The sequence below is a fragment of the Zootoca vivipara genome, chromosome 9, assembly GCF_965207765.1.
Source record: "Zootoca vivipara chromosome 9, rZooViv2.hap1.1, whole genome shotgun sequence".
Taxonomy (NCBI): domain Eukaryota; kingdom Metazoa; phylum Chordata; class Lepidosauria; order Squamata; family Lacertidae; genus Zootoca; species Zootoca vivipara.
The window spans coordinates 44,032,314-44,048,048 of record NC_142592.1 but is presented as its reverse complement, the minus strand read 5'-3'; the positions used below and the strand labels follow the sequence as shown (position 1 = coordinate 44,048,048).

At 47.1% G+C, this 15,735-nt stretch overlaps 1 protein-coding gene across 1 annotated transcript; it reads left to right on the top strand.

The window, feature by feature from the left end:
- The first annotated feature begins 6,581 nt into the window (after positions 1-6,581).
- On the top strand, positions 6,582-14,106 carry LOC118090838 (galectin-1). Its single transcript, XM_035127109.3, has 4 exons — positions 6,582-6,637; positions 8,494-8,573; positions 12,642-12,813; positions 13,881-14,106. The coding sequence occupies exons 1-4, from the start codon at positions 6,632-6,634 to the stop codon at positions 14,025-14,027; spliced, it is 405 nt and encodes a 134-aa protein (XP_034983000.1). The 5' UTR covers positions 6,582-6,631; the 3' UTR covers positions 14,028-14,106.
- The last annotated feature ends 1,629 nt before the right edge of the window (positions 14,107-15,735 follow it).

Genomic DNA, 15,735 nt, shown 5'->3' with positions numbered 1-15,735 from the left:
CAAGGCAGATTTCCCAGCAACATACATGAGTAAACCCCATAACTGTACTCCAGTTACTGTTAGCTCCAGAAAAAAAAAACTGTTTAGGGATCTCTCTCTACTTCTTGCATCTTCCAGAAACTCTGAAAGTAAAAGTGGCCATGTTGGCTCCTAATCGTTCAAAAATCCATTTATCAGGCCAGTCAAAACAGCACAAAATATTGTGCCTGCTTTCGAGCTAGGTCCACACTATAAAAAAAAGGTAAAGGACCCTTGGACGGTTAAATCCAGTCAAAGGCGACTATGAGGTGTAGCTCTCATCTCACTTCAGGCCAAGGGAGCCAGAGTTTGTCCACAGACAGCTTTCCGGGTCATGTGGCCAGCAGGACTAAACCGCTTCTGGTGCAACAGAACACTGTGACAGAAACTAGAGCGCTGGGAAACGACGTTTACCTTTCCGCCGCAGCGGTACCTATTTATCTACTTGCACTCGCGTGCTTTCGAACTACTAGGTTGGCAGGAGCTGGGACAGAGCAATGGGAGCTCACCCCGTCATGGGGATATGAACCGCTGACCTTCTGATCGGCAAGCCCAAGAGGCTCAGTGATTTAGACCACAGCACCACCCGCATCCTTTACCTTACCTTCCACACTATACATTTAAAGCACATTCAATGCACGTTTAACCACAATATTTCCAACTGTTGTCCTCCCGTCCCCACAAACATCAATTCCCAGCACTCTTAAGAAACTACAGTTCTCATGGTTCTTTTCAGGAAAATGTGCACTTGATGTGCTTTAGAATTTTCAAATGCATGGTGTGGATCACTTCACCAGACAAGATGGTAAGGAAATAGATTGGGGAAGGGAGGGAAAAAATGGATTGGGCTGACACAGAAGCCATGGAGTCTGCATCTGGTCTTGGCCTTAAGGCAGAATGGGGGAAGAAGGTGGCAGACATTCAGATGAAGCTCTTTAAGGTGCTAGACAGGTTTCAGGTAGTTGCAGCAAGGCCTGTTGGGAAGAAGAAGCAGAACAATAGTTTGATTTCCCCATCAGACACAAGAACTGGCTTCTGCCCAGGTCTGTCTCCATCCGTAGGCAAAATGCATAAGCTCCTTAATAAGCAGAGAATAGGGATACAAAGAAACCAGGCAGTGTTTCTACCAGCAAAGGTGGAGATTAATTTTTGGTGGCATGCTAGATGACAAATTGGGTAGCTTCACCCAGCTGTCAGAGGGAACTGTTCCCTCAGAGAATGAAGTCACATCTTCTGGTGGTTTATAATCCTCTTCCTCCGGTTTATTATCCTCCCTTGTTGAATGGCTAAATTTGGCATTTTCTGGGTCACAGGAAAAGCCCATGTTGGCCCATAAGAAAGATTCCCATTCCATATTAGGGATTCTGCGCCCCCCCACCCCCCACCCCAAGAAAAATGTCTTAATGGTTAGTTCCCAATGATGAAATTTCAATGGATTAGGCTGGACTGTTAACAATCAATCTGCACAAAAAAAGGAGTGTTCATGATTGTAACTTTAAAATTTGGGCTGCTTTTTTTAAAAACAAAAAACAAAATCCTGTGATGTTCTGTTGCCACTTTTTTGTGGTCATTGACAAGGGAGAATTAGATGATGTGGTTACATCTGACACCAGGAACCACAAGACAGAGAAACCAGTAGGAGAACACTTCAATCTCCCAGGACATTCTATACAAGATCTCAAAGCAGCTGTTTTATTACAGAAAAATTTCAGGAACAGACTGGAAAGAGAAGTTGCTGAATTGGAACTCATTACCAAGCTTAAAACCATGGAGCCACCTGGGATGAATAAAGACATTGGATTCTTATCTCATTATGCATGATCAAGCTTTCTTTAGCGCCTCAGCCCTTGCTTTTTCCCCCCAGGACCAATTGCAGTCATCAGCAGTCGTTAACAGCCATCTACAGGTTCACCACTCCCATCAGCCCATCACCCATTCCCATCACCCCCACCCTCTGAATATACATAAGGGTTTGGTGGATTCTGTTTCAGTGTATCTGACGAAGTGTGCATGCACACGAAAGCTCATACCAAAATAAAAACTTAGTTGGTCTTTAAGGTGCTACTGAAGGAATTTTTTTTATTTCTCCTAAAGCAGTTCTTCTTCACACCCACACTATATATTTAAAGTGCATGGCTTCCCCCAAAGAATTCTGGGTACTGTAGTTTACTCCTTACAAAGCTATGGTTCCCATCACTCTTAACAAACAACAGTTCTGAGGATTCTTGGACGGAGGGACCATGTATGGTGTAGACTTGACCTTATTACTGATCTCAGTGTCATGGAGATGGGGAGCAACCAATGTGCAGAATCAACCCCAGTGTCAGGGCAGCACCCCAGTACATAGGCCACTATTTTAGTATTATTTCTAATGCTTAGAATCTGTATGCATATAAGGAAAAGGGAATAGGGCTCTGGCCCAACCCACATTTGGCTCCAGTCCTTCCCACCACTGCCATGGAACCCCTCCAGAAGATGTGTCGTGAAGGGGAGGCAGCCCTCAGCTTGAAATAATGTTCCCTATTCCTGCCAAGCTGCTCCAGAGCAGGAGTGTTCATCTTGGATTGGCTTGAGGAAGCCAGGGCAATGTGTGAGAGTCTTTACGGTGGGCCCTCCTGTCAGCACCAGAGACCACCAGTGACCACTGAGAGCCTGTGCCAAACCTAGTTCACGCCTGTATGTCCATTCTTCGATTACTGCAACATCCAGGGCTGTTTTGGTGTGTCAATGGGCCTTCTCAGTCCTTGTTACATAGAAAGTATTCCATTGACTTAATATACTTGTTAACACTCTTTTTGGTCTTGCCACCGTTCATCATAATTAAAATCTCTCTCAGGTGCCGGGCAGATGTTGCCAGGTGCTTTGGGGGCCAATGTCTTAGGAATGACTCATACAAAGGTGTGGCAGCCTAACTAGCAAGCACTGGGTTTCAGTACATTTGTCTGATGCAAGATCTACTGTAGGCAAGGGAAGGTTGGAGGCTGATGGGGAACTCAATGCTAGAAGAGGAATATAACAGAATTGCTTCTGTTGGAGGGGGAGATGCAAGCAGTGACTTTTGATCTATTTAACTCTCTCTGTTTCCTTCCTCTTCCCCAAATGTATAGATAATATCTCTCTTCTGGTCTACTCTGCAGACTTCCCCCATGTCTAACTCAGCTTCTGTGAAGCTGAGGGTGGAGACAGTTTATAGCCAGCAAGAACAGAGATAGTAGCTGCGACCAGCAGGTGAGAACCAGAAGCTTTTTGTCCAGGTGAGAGAATAGCATTGGACTTGCTCAGCTGTAAAGAGGCTTCCTTAACTGCCCTCTCTGTAGTTACTTGCCTGATTATCCCAGGCTGGACAGTGATGTTCATTGCAAGCCTTCCAACGTTTCTGGTTGGGAAAGCGGGACACACACACCCATACACCTTGCACCCACCCCACCCCACTTGAACTCTGCATGCCTGCTTTTCCACACATGCAGCAAGGGAGAAGCAGCAGTGCAAAGCCGTTTCTCACTCTCAGCAGTGATCTGTCATTCAAAAACACTTTTTTATTTCCCCACCCTTCTTCCCCATCTCCAAAACACTTTCGGGTGGGCATGAAATTGACACCGGACCAGAAACAGATTGTCGGCTGACATAGTCAGTTTCATGATTCTGTTGACTTAGATGGAATTGTTGACATAGATGGCTGCAATTCAGAGGCCTTTTTACCGGCATACAGTTACAAAACTGCAAATGCTACATTGGCACTAGTGCGATGGTAATAGGGAAGTCGCTCTGTTTTTAAACAAGGCTTGAGACTTATCCCTCCCCACAAGATTTCTTTTTTCCCTGTCCTGTGCTGCCACCACCCACCAGAGTTCTGCAGTGTCTCCTGTCTTTTGTACTACACGCCATCAAACTGTTATTAAACTCTGGAGTTTATGCTAGAGGGCTAAAATGATATGTGAACCATTAACGCTCTTGCCATAAGCATAGAGAAACTAACCTAGTAGAGGAAGAAAGAAAGATTTGTTCTGAATCTCTTGGAAGGGCTTCAGCCTATCTTGTGATGAGAGGTGGGGGTGGAAGCATACAAGGCGAGCATAGCCACACAAACCACAAAAGCAGACGTTTGGCCTGCAGCCTGGTTTTGCGCTGCTCTACAGATTTAATTATACAGATGCTGCTCTTGCAGAGAAGTTAATTCTTTCCCCCTTCAGGAAAAAAAAAAGTATTTTCCGTTCAGAATGAGTCACAATTGGTCTGGTCTACCAAATGTGGGTAGATTTCAAAAGATGCGGAATTTTCTGGAAGGGCCTTTTGCACCAAACTGTTTGCTCGCTCTTTTTGAAAGAAGCATTAGAGCCACTTCAAGACACACCCAGCCAAAGACGGATGGGAGGTTTGGCCACCAGCCGAACAAACTCTGAGACCCCAAGCCAGCAAGCTTCACCCTCTTCCCCTTTTAGCAGCCATGCATGAGTCATCCCCACCTGGTGGCTTTCTCAGGTGCTTGAGTGCAGGTGTGGATTAACAACAGGGATCGGCGGAGATGCACCAAGCTTCACCATCCTGATGCCCTCCAGATGTTCTGGACTACAGCTCCCATCAGCCCCAGCCAGCACGCTGGATTCCATTCTGTGCTGGGTGCTTTAGCAGAAAAGCAAGACCGATCTTTGTTTCTTGTTACATGCATTTCAACTGTACTTATCAGAATGATTACAAATGGCACTTGGCCAGCCCCGCACCGCCACATCCATCCAGCAGGCTCTCCTATCATAGTTGTTGAAAAATGGCAACACTTATCTTCTCGGTGGGGAGCTGAACCAGATATCCTTGCATGCAACAACATGCATTCTCCTGTATCTCTGCAAAGAAGGACTCACCAAACCAAGAGTCAAGTCAATGCTATCAAGCACTGACTGGCTGCTGGCGTGGAAGGGGTGCCTCAATTTGAAACCCACATGCTCAAGCCAATGTTCCTTGCTGTAACATTTGAGAAGACTGTCCCTCTGTTTGGCGGCACATACGCAGCACAAGAACAGTGTGTGAACATACCCACAGGACAATGTGAGCACAATCCAAGCAAAGGTAAACGTATTTGGAATTCTCAGCAATAACCCTTTGTTCTTGCAATATGGAATAAGTGCAATGATATCCTTCCCTCGGATATTGGAAGTTGTGGTACGGGTTGTTGGCTTCTACTGAATTTATTCTTAATCGCACCTGTTGGGGTATATGATGCTGCCTGTCTGTAGTACATTTTTCTGTTGTGTACTACAAACAGAAAAGCTGGCAGTCTGGAGACTGAGATGTTGCGTGGGAACAAACCAGCCACAGTTTAAAGTATTTAGCATCATTATAAACTTATATAGTAACCCTGTAATATAATGTCTTTAATGAAGGTGAAGAATCTTTGGCCCTCCATAGGTCTTCTCAGCTACATGGTGTGTGTATATATTGATGCCAGCATTTTCTACATTCTTGGAATGGGCAAGGAAATTGATTGTTCATTGGGTGGGGTTGCTACCATTGGGTTTACCAACCTTACCCTGGTTGTGTTTAAGTTCCACCTAGCTGGTAACAAAGGGCTGGTAACCTTCCAATATGTTAATCTTCCAATATGGTAGCTAAAAGCATGAGACTAGGGTGTGGTATGGTAGCTATTTCAGATGGATAAATGTGGAGAACAGGGGTGTGGTCTTATATATGTGTCATGCAGGTGAGCCTATAGTGGTAGCTTTGGGACAGAAGAAGCCATGCATGCCAGGATGCGCAAAAACTAAAGAGGATTAGGCTTGTCTTTCTCTCCCCACTCCAATTCCGGAGATAATGGCAAAAAGTAGCAAAGATTTCGGTTTGAAATCTCAAAGTGAGAGAAGAGCAGGGCAGCAGAACCAATTATTAGAGGATGTTGTTGAGTTGACTGTCCATCACTGCTCGTTGGACAAACGTGTGATAAGTTGATTTGTGCATGGATAATGGGTTAAATAGTCTCTGGGAGACACTTCCAGCTCAGCAATTCCTGTTTCTTCCCCTGCATTTCAGAGCTGTGAAGCCACGTTGGAGTGTTTGGCCACAGGCCACAGACTTAACTATCTGTAAAGTTCCCAAATGTTTTCATATCTGTGTTACATAAATACACGGCGTTTCTTCCGCGCGTTGATTTTATTCTTTCGCCTTCTTCTATAAAAGCCGTTTATTCCAATATCTCTCTGCATCTTTTGGCTTCGGTACTTCTCGCTGCTCTTGGCTTTTTTCTAAACAAAGAGGCCCAGGACTGTGCCTGCCAACTGCCAAGTTTAATTTTTTAAAAGATCCCGGACAATAAAACCCTCTCATTGTAAAACTATTTTTCCACTGGCTTCGTCACTGCCACACTCTCCCAGCAAATGGCTGGGATGCATCACGAAAGCCGCCTTCAGCACCCACAAGGAAGGCTGTGCCACATCCCCCCACAAATAGCTGCCGCCACCCCCTTCTCCGCCCATCTTCTGCTGCTGCCTTTGGATTGGTCATTGGAGCTTGTGACTCTTCGGCTGCTAGCCTATATAAGGGCAAGGGAGTGGCACTCTCGTCCCCCACAACTTTGAGCAAGGACCCTAGTGAGCTACAGGAGCAAACAGCTTGGAAGGACAGCATCATGCCTGTGAGTCTGGGGAGGAGGTGGGGGGGCAGCTGGTGGGTATCACTGACTGCCCACAGGGGCAGGCATTCCAGTGCACCAAGGGCACTGGAGTGCCAAGCTCAGTGCTGGAAATCTGCAGGCATGTCAGCCAGGCTGAAGGGAGAGAGTCCTGCTATCGATTGATGGTGCTTTTTTCAGGAGTTGTGCTGATTCATCTGTAGTGAGATAGGATGTTTGGCTATGAGACTGTGCATTCTCTTTTTAAAAAAATAATTTTATTGGGTTATATATATATATATATATATATATATATATATATATATATATATATATTCACAATCACATCATAGCAAATAATTTAAAAAATTGAATTCCCCGTTTTCCACCTTCCCCCTTGACTTCCCCTCCTGGATTTTTTTTTTACATAAGAAATTGTCCTGCTTGCAATACTACACTTCAAAATTATGTTCTTTGAATCAAATGTTGTTGTATTCTTATCACTTTTACCTCATCTTTATAGCTTCTATGTTGGTTTTGTTAGCTGTAAGTGTTTACATGCTACAGTCAAAAGGAGGGATGTGGTCAGGGGAGAACCCCATAGCAAAAGGGATCCTGCAACCCTCTCTTTCTCAGAAGGGCATGTTTGTAGCAAGGCAAAGACTGGAGTCCTGCTTAGATTTGCATTTGCGATGATTCATTTTTCCTAGTCTTCAGCCTATAAGCTTCCCACCACACAGAGAGACATGCACCAGATAGGGAAAGTGGCTGGAACTAGCTACTTCTGGCGCTCGCCTATCTTGTGCCCAGACTCCCTAATCCCATTTTTGAAACTTGCTCGGAGCCTGGAGTAATAATTAATCCATGAATTATAAGCACTTAAAGGCACCTGTTGGGTGTGAGAGATGGGAATGTTCAAAGGCAGCTGGGTGTGGCTCGGAACATCTGCCGGCAGCCTTCGCCAGTTAAGCCTTTCCCTTCTTGCTAGGAGAAATATATATATATCATTTTCACTTCTTTCTAGGGAAGTTTTGTAACTTAGGCTTCTTGTTGCTGGCCCTGCTCCCAACACAGGAACTAAGATTGGGGAGGGGGGTGTTTCCTCCATCTCTTTATCTCTGTAGCAGGAAAAGCCCCAATTGTTTAATTCAGGCTGCTGCTTTAAAGGAGCAAGGTTTTATACCCATTTTACTGACTGGATGGCTGAGGCTGCAAGTAGTGCACTAACTTCTCTGTTCATCTGAAGCAGGAGAGGTGAGGAGCATACTCCCTTGCATAGGGTATCAGGGAGTCTGGAAGGAGGATACTCAGAGCCACATGCCCAATAATCTGGGCTGATGGGAGTTGTAGTTCCAGCATCCACAGGTTACCCATCACTGCCTGACAAGCTGGTGCTTAAGAGTGCCCTGGTTGATCTAATTCATCTGATGAAAACAGACTCTTGCCTGCCAAATCTACCGCCACAAAAATTGCCAGACATTTAGTTATTTCAAAACTAGGTGATTTTTTAAAAAAATATTAACCTGCTTTGAAGTTTAGGAATAAAATGTGCTACATGCCCACATTTTTGTTTCGGATTTCTTTTTGGTGGGTGAAGAATAACATGACATCTTCTTTCACCAGAGATGGCCCTCTGGGTGCTGTTGACTACAACTCCCATCATCTCTGACCATTAGCCATGCCTGCTGGGGCCGATAGGAACTGGAGTCTAGTGATATCTGGTGGGCCACAGGTTCCCTGCCCCCCCCTCTTAGATAAGCAGGAAAACGGGGGCAAGCTTCCTGAGGGCAGTTCATCTGCAATAATATAACTAGAGCAGAATTTACTGCTGCTTGGCAAAGGGAGAGAACGAATCACTCCTCTCTCAATTCCTTCTCTAGGGAATTACTTGCACCAGCCTGAATGTGGCCCCCGGCAGCCGTCTCTCTGTGAAAGGTGATATCCCAGCAGGAGCTAAGAGGTAAGCTGGTTTCATAGGGAGAAATTACCTTTGAGCACACAGGCATTCCAAACTTGCATGGGCCTTGGGAAGCTTTGGCTCTCATGGCTTCCCCCAAAGAATCCTGGGAATCGTTCACAACATACTGAGAACTCTTTTGCAGACCTGCACTGCCCCTCATCTTCCAGATATCGGAATCCCTTGGGATTCCTCGGAATGATGGTTAAACTAGTGTGGAGCACTATGCAACAGTCCCCATTGTCGTTTGACAGTAATGATGTTCCCTGTATGACATTCTCCTCAAAATCACTGGCTGCCCACTCCTTTCCCTGCTCTTAATCCAGATTTTCTCATTCCCTCTGCTTTTCGGAGTATGAGAAAGTCTGGATTAAGGAGAGAGAAGAAAGCATGGAAAGGAAGGTTGGCTTCATATACACAAGAGGGAATTAATGAAGACCCAGGAAACTTACTGCCCGCCTTAAAAAGCAGTATGGATAAGTGCGCAGGTATGCCCTTGGTGACATGGGAGGGAGGAGGGAGACCTAGGGATAAAACTGCTCCTCATTAAGCTACAAAGAGGAAGCCCATTTCCCTTTGTCTTAGGGTGTGTTCACACCAGAGCTAAAGGTGGACTGCATCCCAGGTTGTCTCCAGATCTCCTTAAATGTGGATTTTTTTCTGATCCTGGCCATTTCAGATATTCTAAGGATGGGGGGGGGACGACACACCCGCATTTAAAGGGGAAACCCTGTGATAGGGAAGGGTTTGTGTAGAGCAGGCATCCCCAAACTTTGCCCCTCCAGATGTTTTGGACTACAATTCCCATCATCCCTGACCACTGGTCCTGTTAGCTAGGGATCATGGGAGCTGTAGGCCAAAACATCTGGAGGGCCACAGTTTGGGGATGCCTAGTATAGAGGATGCCATGTCTCCCAACAGGAATGGGGAAACAAGCCGGTGCAAATACACATTTTTCTCCATTGTGGAGAAACCCTTGCTTTTGTGGAAATTGCCAAGGAGGGGAAGGAGAAATGCCCACCCCGCAGCATTTTCCAGTGTGTTACATCAGAACTTAGGCCAGCTCATGGCCTCCCCTCCCCCATCCTTCTGCTGCTCCTGCCAAGAGCCTAAACAGAACCAGATGTTGGAAGCAACCATCCTTCTTCCCACCCCACATCTGCCCCTACAGTCTCCTCTTGCAAAGCCTTTCTCCCCTGCATGCCTACTGCACACAGTCAAGACCCACTTGGTGCTGTTGCCAGCAAGAATGTACACCTTCTCTGGACGAACACACTGCTTTTCTCTTTCCTCATTCTGGTTTTCCGCTTCGGAGTCCCTCCCCTGTCCCAGATTTACGAGCGTCTCGTTTTTTGTAGGGCAAGCTGTACAATCCATCCCACAGCAATAAGGGCAAGCATTTAAACGAGAGCACAGAACTTTGCCTACTTCCTTTCGAGGAGGAGCCACAGTTGTGTAAGAGTAATGGATGTGCAGGGGGCCGGAGATGCAAATAGCAGCCAACGGGGGGCTTCACTTAGCAGCAGTGGTGCACCTGGGGCTGGCCATTGGAACCAAAGTCCATGAGGCTCGGTGAGGCAGTCACTTCGGGTGGCAGGCTGGGCAGAGCTTGGAGTGGCGTCAGATCTGGACCACTCCCTGCTGCCTCCAACTCACCCACCACCACTTCCCCTCCAATACTCCCACCACTGCCACCTCCTCCTCTCCAGCCTTCTTTTTTTTCTCCGCCACCTTCACCACGCCAGGGCTTCAGTGGGCAGCCTCGTCATATCAGGCGGCAGCAGAGAAAAGGTGGTGCCCCCCCTCCACTATTTTCTTTTTTGCCTCAAGTGGCAAAATGTCCTGAGCAGGTACTGGCATACCAGCCCAGGACATAATGCCAGAGCTAAGTCAGACCGTCGGTCCGTCTAGCTCTATACCGCCTGCGCTGACTGGCAGCAGCTCTCCCAAGATTTCAGGAAAGGGTCTCTCCCAGCCCTTTCTGGAGATGCCAGGGATCAAACCTGGAGCTTTCTGCATCTGAAGGAGATGCTCTGCCACAGAGCCATAGCCTTTCCCACGTTGACCTACGTATACCTCTGAAATAAATGCAGTTTCTGGATCTCACAGAGCGATGGAGCGCAAATAGGGGTGGGAAGAAGACGGAACATTTGCCAAAAGAATCTGCAAGTTTGAGACACCCCCTAATCCGCGCCAGGTTGGATTCAATCCTGAGCAAAGTTTAGCTTGTGGGGATTGGATTGAGATGAAAGGAGAAGAGTTTATGAATTGGGGTGGGGAATAAGGGCTCTCATAAAGCAGCAAGCTGAAGGAGGCTGCAATTGCACAGGCCAGAAACCAGCCCTATCAAAGGCCCAACTGAGTAGTTCTGCTGGCTGAAAGATTTCTTTTGCCAAAAAGACAGTACAGTAGCGGGGAGACAGCACCACACCCCTTTCTGTCTGCTGCATGATCACATGCTACAGCAGTGAAATCTAGCCACAGGAGGTTGTTCTAGTGCTTCCAGAGGACAAGGGTTGGAGCTGCCTTTGTTTCTTCTGAATTCTCATTATATGAGGAACTGTAACTGTTGAAAGAGAGGGCTTAATGAGCAAATGTTGGGAAATTCCAGCAATGCAAGAGGAGGTCTGTGGTTGGACAGCAGGGGGCCTCAGGGCCAAATCGGAGGGATTTTGGCTCCATCACTGGGAACACTCGAAGGTGAACATGCCCAAACTCTTCCCTTCTCCTTGTGATACCATCAGTGAAGCTTCCTAGTTTTTCATTCCCCAAACTTCCCTGGCTTGCACCTACATGGTGACGCCTCAAGGGTAGGGTGGATCACTCAAAAGAGGCAGATAATGCTCTTCAATAAGGAGAGGTGTTGTGGGATTGCTTCAACTTGCCTCTAGGACAGGTAGAAGCAGCTTGCATTTTTTCCACGAATAGAAACTGAGCAGAGGGATGGTCCTAGATCAAGGAAGCTTAACTTGTAGCCCTCCAGATGTTGCTGGATTGCAACTCCCATTACCCCTGGCCATTTGCCATGCTGGCTGGGAGTTGCCATCCAACATCTGGTGGCCTGTGGGTTGCCCCCACAAGATGATCTCCACAGTTGTGTACACATGACTATGTACTGTAGCTCCATTGTGCTCCCACCGCTGGTTCTTGAATGCCTGCACACACAGTGATATCCACAACGTAGAGTAGCTTCTTGTGAAATACTGTGGCTTGACGTGTTCCCCAGTCCAAAGCCAGCTTCAAACCAATTTGAAAATGTAAACCATAATACAACGTACAGAGGCAGTCCCACCCCCCTTGCAAAGGTGCCAACTTGAGTAAAATATTGAGGGGGGGCAGGTAGGCCCTGCCCCATATATTCACAAGATGCGGTGCGCACACACAATTTGAACTGCAATGCCCATCAATGGGGGGGGGAGGGCTGAAGGAACCACAGCTCCTAGGAGTTGGCTTCTACGTGTGGACAGACAACTTGGAAACAAATCCAAGTCTACTGATGCGCCTTGAAACACAGTGAGGGGAGGGAAATGACCTTGCTGAGTTTTAAGTGGGCAACGTCTACGTAGCCCAATTCTATGAGTCTGTGAAGCAACTTCTGCTATTGCAGCTTGTCTTGGAGGGGAACAAACACCTCTTTTCATGAAAGCTAGCTTTTTATCATCATTTAAAGCAGAAAGGCCTTTCCCCACCGAGTGGCTTGTTTCTCCACTCCAAATCACTCCCCAGCACCTCTTCTCTCTGTGGGAAAAAAAGCACCATTTGTCCCAGAGAGAGATCCAGCTCTGCTATGCAGCAGGGAGTGAACCAACTTGCTTCAGGTGGGACTGAGCGCGGAGCGGCTGCCATTGTGGTTCTCTGGGCAACTCTGAAGTAAATGTGGAGGCCCTAAGGGCTACTCCACATGACCTGTTTATTGAACGTCTCTCCTGATTTGCTAGCACAAAGACTGCAGGGGATGTGTGCTTGTATGCGTTTAGATTGCACCCAGTCTTCACTGAGCATCTGAAGAGCGTAGCGGTGGATCCCTGAGACACGAGGGCTTTGCGATTAACTTTCTGCCGCCTGTTTCAGTTTTGTCATCAACCTGGGCAAAGGCGAAAATGAAATCATGCTGCACTTCAACCCGCGCTTCGATGCTCACGGGGACATCCGAACCATTGTCTGCAACTCCAGGATCAACGGGAAATGGGGCCAAGAACACAGGGAGTCCAACTTCCCCTTCCAAGAGGCCAGCAGTACGGAGGTGAGACTCAGATCTGCACAGGTTGTGGCAGGGAAAAGGAGGGACTGCTTGTGGGTTTGAGTGGGGAAGTGTCATAAGGAGAGGCGATAAAGCCACGTTTGAAAGCGGCATGGATGGAGGTCTCCGCAGTGCATGAATATGGGATGGAGGTGCTGCTGAGGTTTGGACTGCAGGCCCTGTTCCTATGCAACTGATCCAAACTGAGGTGATGCTTCCCTGCCCACCCCAATTCCAGATTCCTGTCTGTGCACTTAGCAGCTAAAGGAGAAGCAAACATTCAACAGGTGGAGCTGCCTTGGAATGCAGATGATAGAGATCCCCAGGCCACAACCCTTGACACCCTTCCCATGTGCTTTGGCCTGGCTGAATGTTTCCTCAAATTCTGACATTGCCTTTTCCTGGGTGGGTGCTAGGGACAGGTGTGTTAAGTCTGTGCCTAGTAACCAGCCTGCTGCCCAAAGGTGACATTTACCTGTTTTGTGTCACCTGTTTTGCCTCAGGTCCCACCCAACACTGGCCTGTGGCCCCCCAAACAGTTGCCCAGGAAGGAAAACAGCCCTCAGTGTGTGGGGGGGGGAGTAGGATCCCAATCCTGTTAGTATGGAAATGAAACACTACCTGCTGGACTTTTGCTTCTTCAAGTCCTAAAAAGGCCCAAAAATTCTGTCAAAAGCCAGCAAGCCCAGGATAGATGTGCATCTTCCACTAGCAGCCATAACTCCAGTCCAGTCGCTTGATAACTAGAATAATAGAAGAGCTGGAAGGGAACACAAGGATTATCTAGTTCTAGTCCAACCTTCCCCCCCCAAACAATGCAGGAATATTTTGCCCAACATGTGGCTTGAACACATGACCCTGTGATTTCAGAGTCTCATGCTCTACCAAGTGAGCTATCCCTCTCAGCAGTTGGGAATCGGGATAACTGATGGGTGGTGCTCAGCAGTTGGGAATCGGGATAACTGATGGGTGGTGCTGAAACCACGCCACCCACCCACCCACCCCTTTCTTTCTTTCTTTCTTTCTTTCTTTCTTTCTTTCTTTCTTTCTTTCTTTCTTTTCTCCTTCAGGTGTTCTTCAGTCATGACAAAAACGAGATGTCCATCACATTGCCTGGCAACCATCAGTTCAAGGTCCCCAATGGAGCTCACTTGGAAGGCATTGAATATATTTGCGTAGAAGGCGACTTTAACTTCAAAGGCATCTCTCTCGGTTAAGTGCCTCTCCCAGTCTTGTCCTGCTCACCTCTCCTGCTTAATAAGGCAGCAAAATAAACACAGCTGAATTCTGGTGTAAGCTGGTGGTGTGTCTTTCTGAGTCTTTGCCACGTGGTTCTTTCAGGGCCATCATTGCCATGGAGACAGATGGTGTTTGTGGTCAGTAGTAGTAGATGCCCTTGTGGAATTTTTTTTTGGGGGGGGACCTAAGAGCCAACACTTCCGACAGGTCCAACCACAATTCTGATTTTTTAAATAAAAAAATATGCAGGTGCACATTTCATTTCTTTATTTTATTGTTTTAATATAGCCTGCGCCCAATAACCATAGAGAGGTGGGAGGAGTTAAGCAGAATGCTGAAGTCTGACCTCTCTAGCCACTGGAAGCAGTGGAGGATGATTGGGGGGGGCAAATGGGGCACCATCCCTCCAACCTCAGTCTGCACTCAGCATCATCTGCCTGTCTTCTTATAACAAGTCCAAGGGGTAAAGCCACGCCTGGTAATTTCCTTCTCCTTAGTCTCCATGTTGCCCTTGTAGGATGATAGGGACAAAACTAGAATAGCCCATTGGCTCTAGCGCCACCTACTGCTCATCTCCCTGCACCAGCCAACACTGCCTGCTTGGCCAGTTGATGAGACTCCTCCATCAGGTGCTGCTCACATGGTTTTAGACACCATCGCTGCATCAAAGGTGTGCACAACACACAAATACGCATAAACCTACTGGGGTCATCAGGTGCAAGAGCGGGTAGTGTTTTTATTTAGCTTGGGCTGTAGCCAATGGTAGTCATACTCTGAGTAGATCCATTGAAGTTAATGACTATCTTACGTCTATTAATGGCAGTGGATCAGCTGAGAATGCATTGGTGGGAGACAATCCCGTGAATAATTTATTTTACATACATACATATATATGCATGCTTTTTAAGGAGAGGTCTCCTGCAATTGTATTTTAGAACACAATAAAAGCCTCAAGAAAAACATAATAAAAAGCACAGCACTTTGGGAAATAAAGTGAAGAGTAAAGCCCGGTCAAATTCATTCAGATCTGGGGTCGTGGGGAGTGGGGTCGGGTCGGGTCAGAGACCCTTTACTATTTCTGCAGAAGGGACCATGTCTCCAGCATCCTAGAACTGCACAATCAGCATGAAAGGGGAACTTCTTAGCTTTTGTCATGCTTAAGAGTCAGCCAGAATGAAAGGAGGTGAGTCAGCCATGGAGGACTGGCTCCTAGGGAAGATCACCAGGGAGAAGTTGCCCTGTATGCTCCAAAGAACATACTGTACAGTGTGCCAGTGTGGTGTAGTGGTTAAGAGCGGTAGACTCGTAATCTGGTGAACCGGGTTTGCGTCTCCGCTCCTCCACATGCAGCTGCTGGGTGACCTTGGCATAGTCATACTTCTCTGAAGTCTCTCAGCCCCACTCACCTCACAGAGTGTTTGTTGTGGGAGAGGAAGGGAAAGGAGAATGTTAACCGCTTTGAGACTCCTTAGGGTAGTGATAAAGCGGGATATCAAATCCAAACTCCTCTTCTTCAAAGCTAAGCATTTAGGAACACCAAAAACACAGGTTCCTCAACGGTGTGTAAGTTCTGTTATGCACAATGGAATGTCAAGGGAGACGCAACTTAAGTCACCCCAGAAGGAGATAGAGCAGTCCAAATCATTTGCTGATATACACACACAGAAAATAGTTGATGCAGCTGAA

Bases quoted from the DNA above. Each gene is read 5' to 3' on its own strand.
- LOC118090838 (XM_035127109.3), top strand. The intron at 8,574-12,641 runs GTAAGCTGGTTT...CGCCTGTTTCAG, and splicing joins ATCCCAGCAGGAGCTAAGAG to TTTTGTCATCAACCTGGGCA. The intron at 12,814-13,880 runs GTGAGACTCAGA...TTTCTCCTTCAG, and splicing joins AAGAGGCCAGCAGTACGGAG to GTGTTCTTCAGTCATGACAA.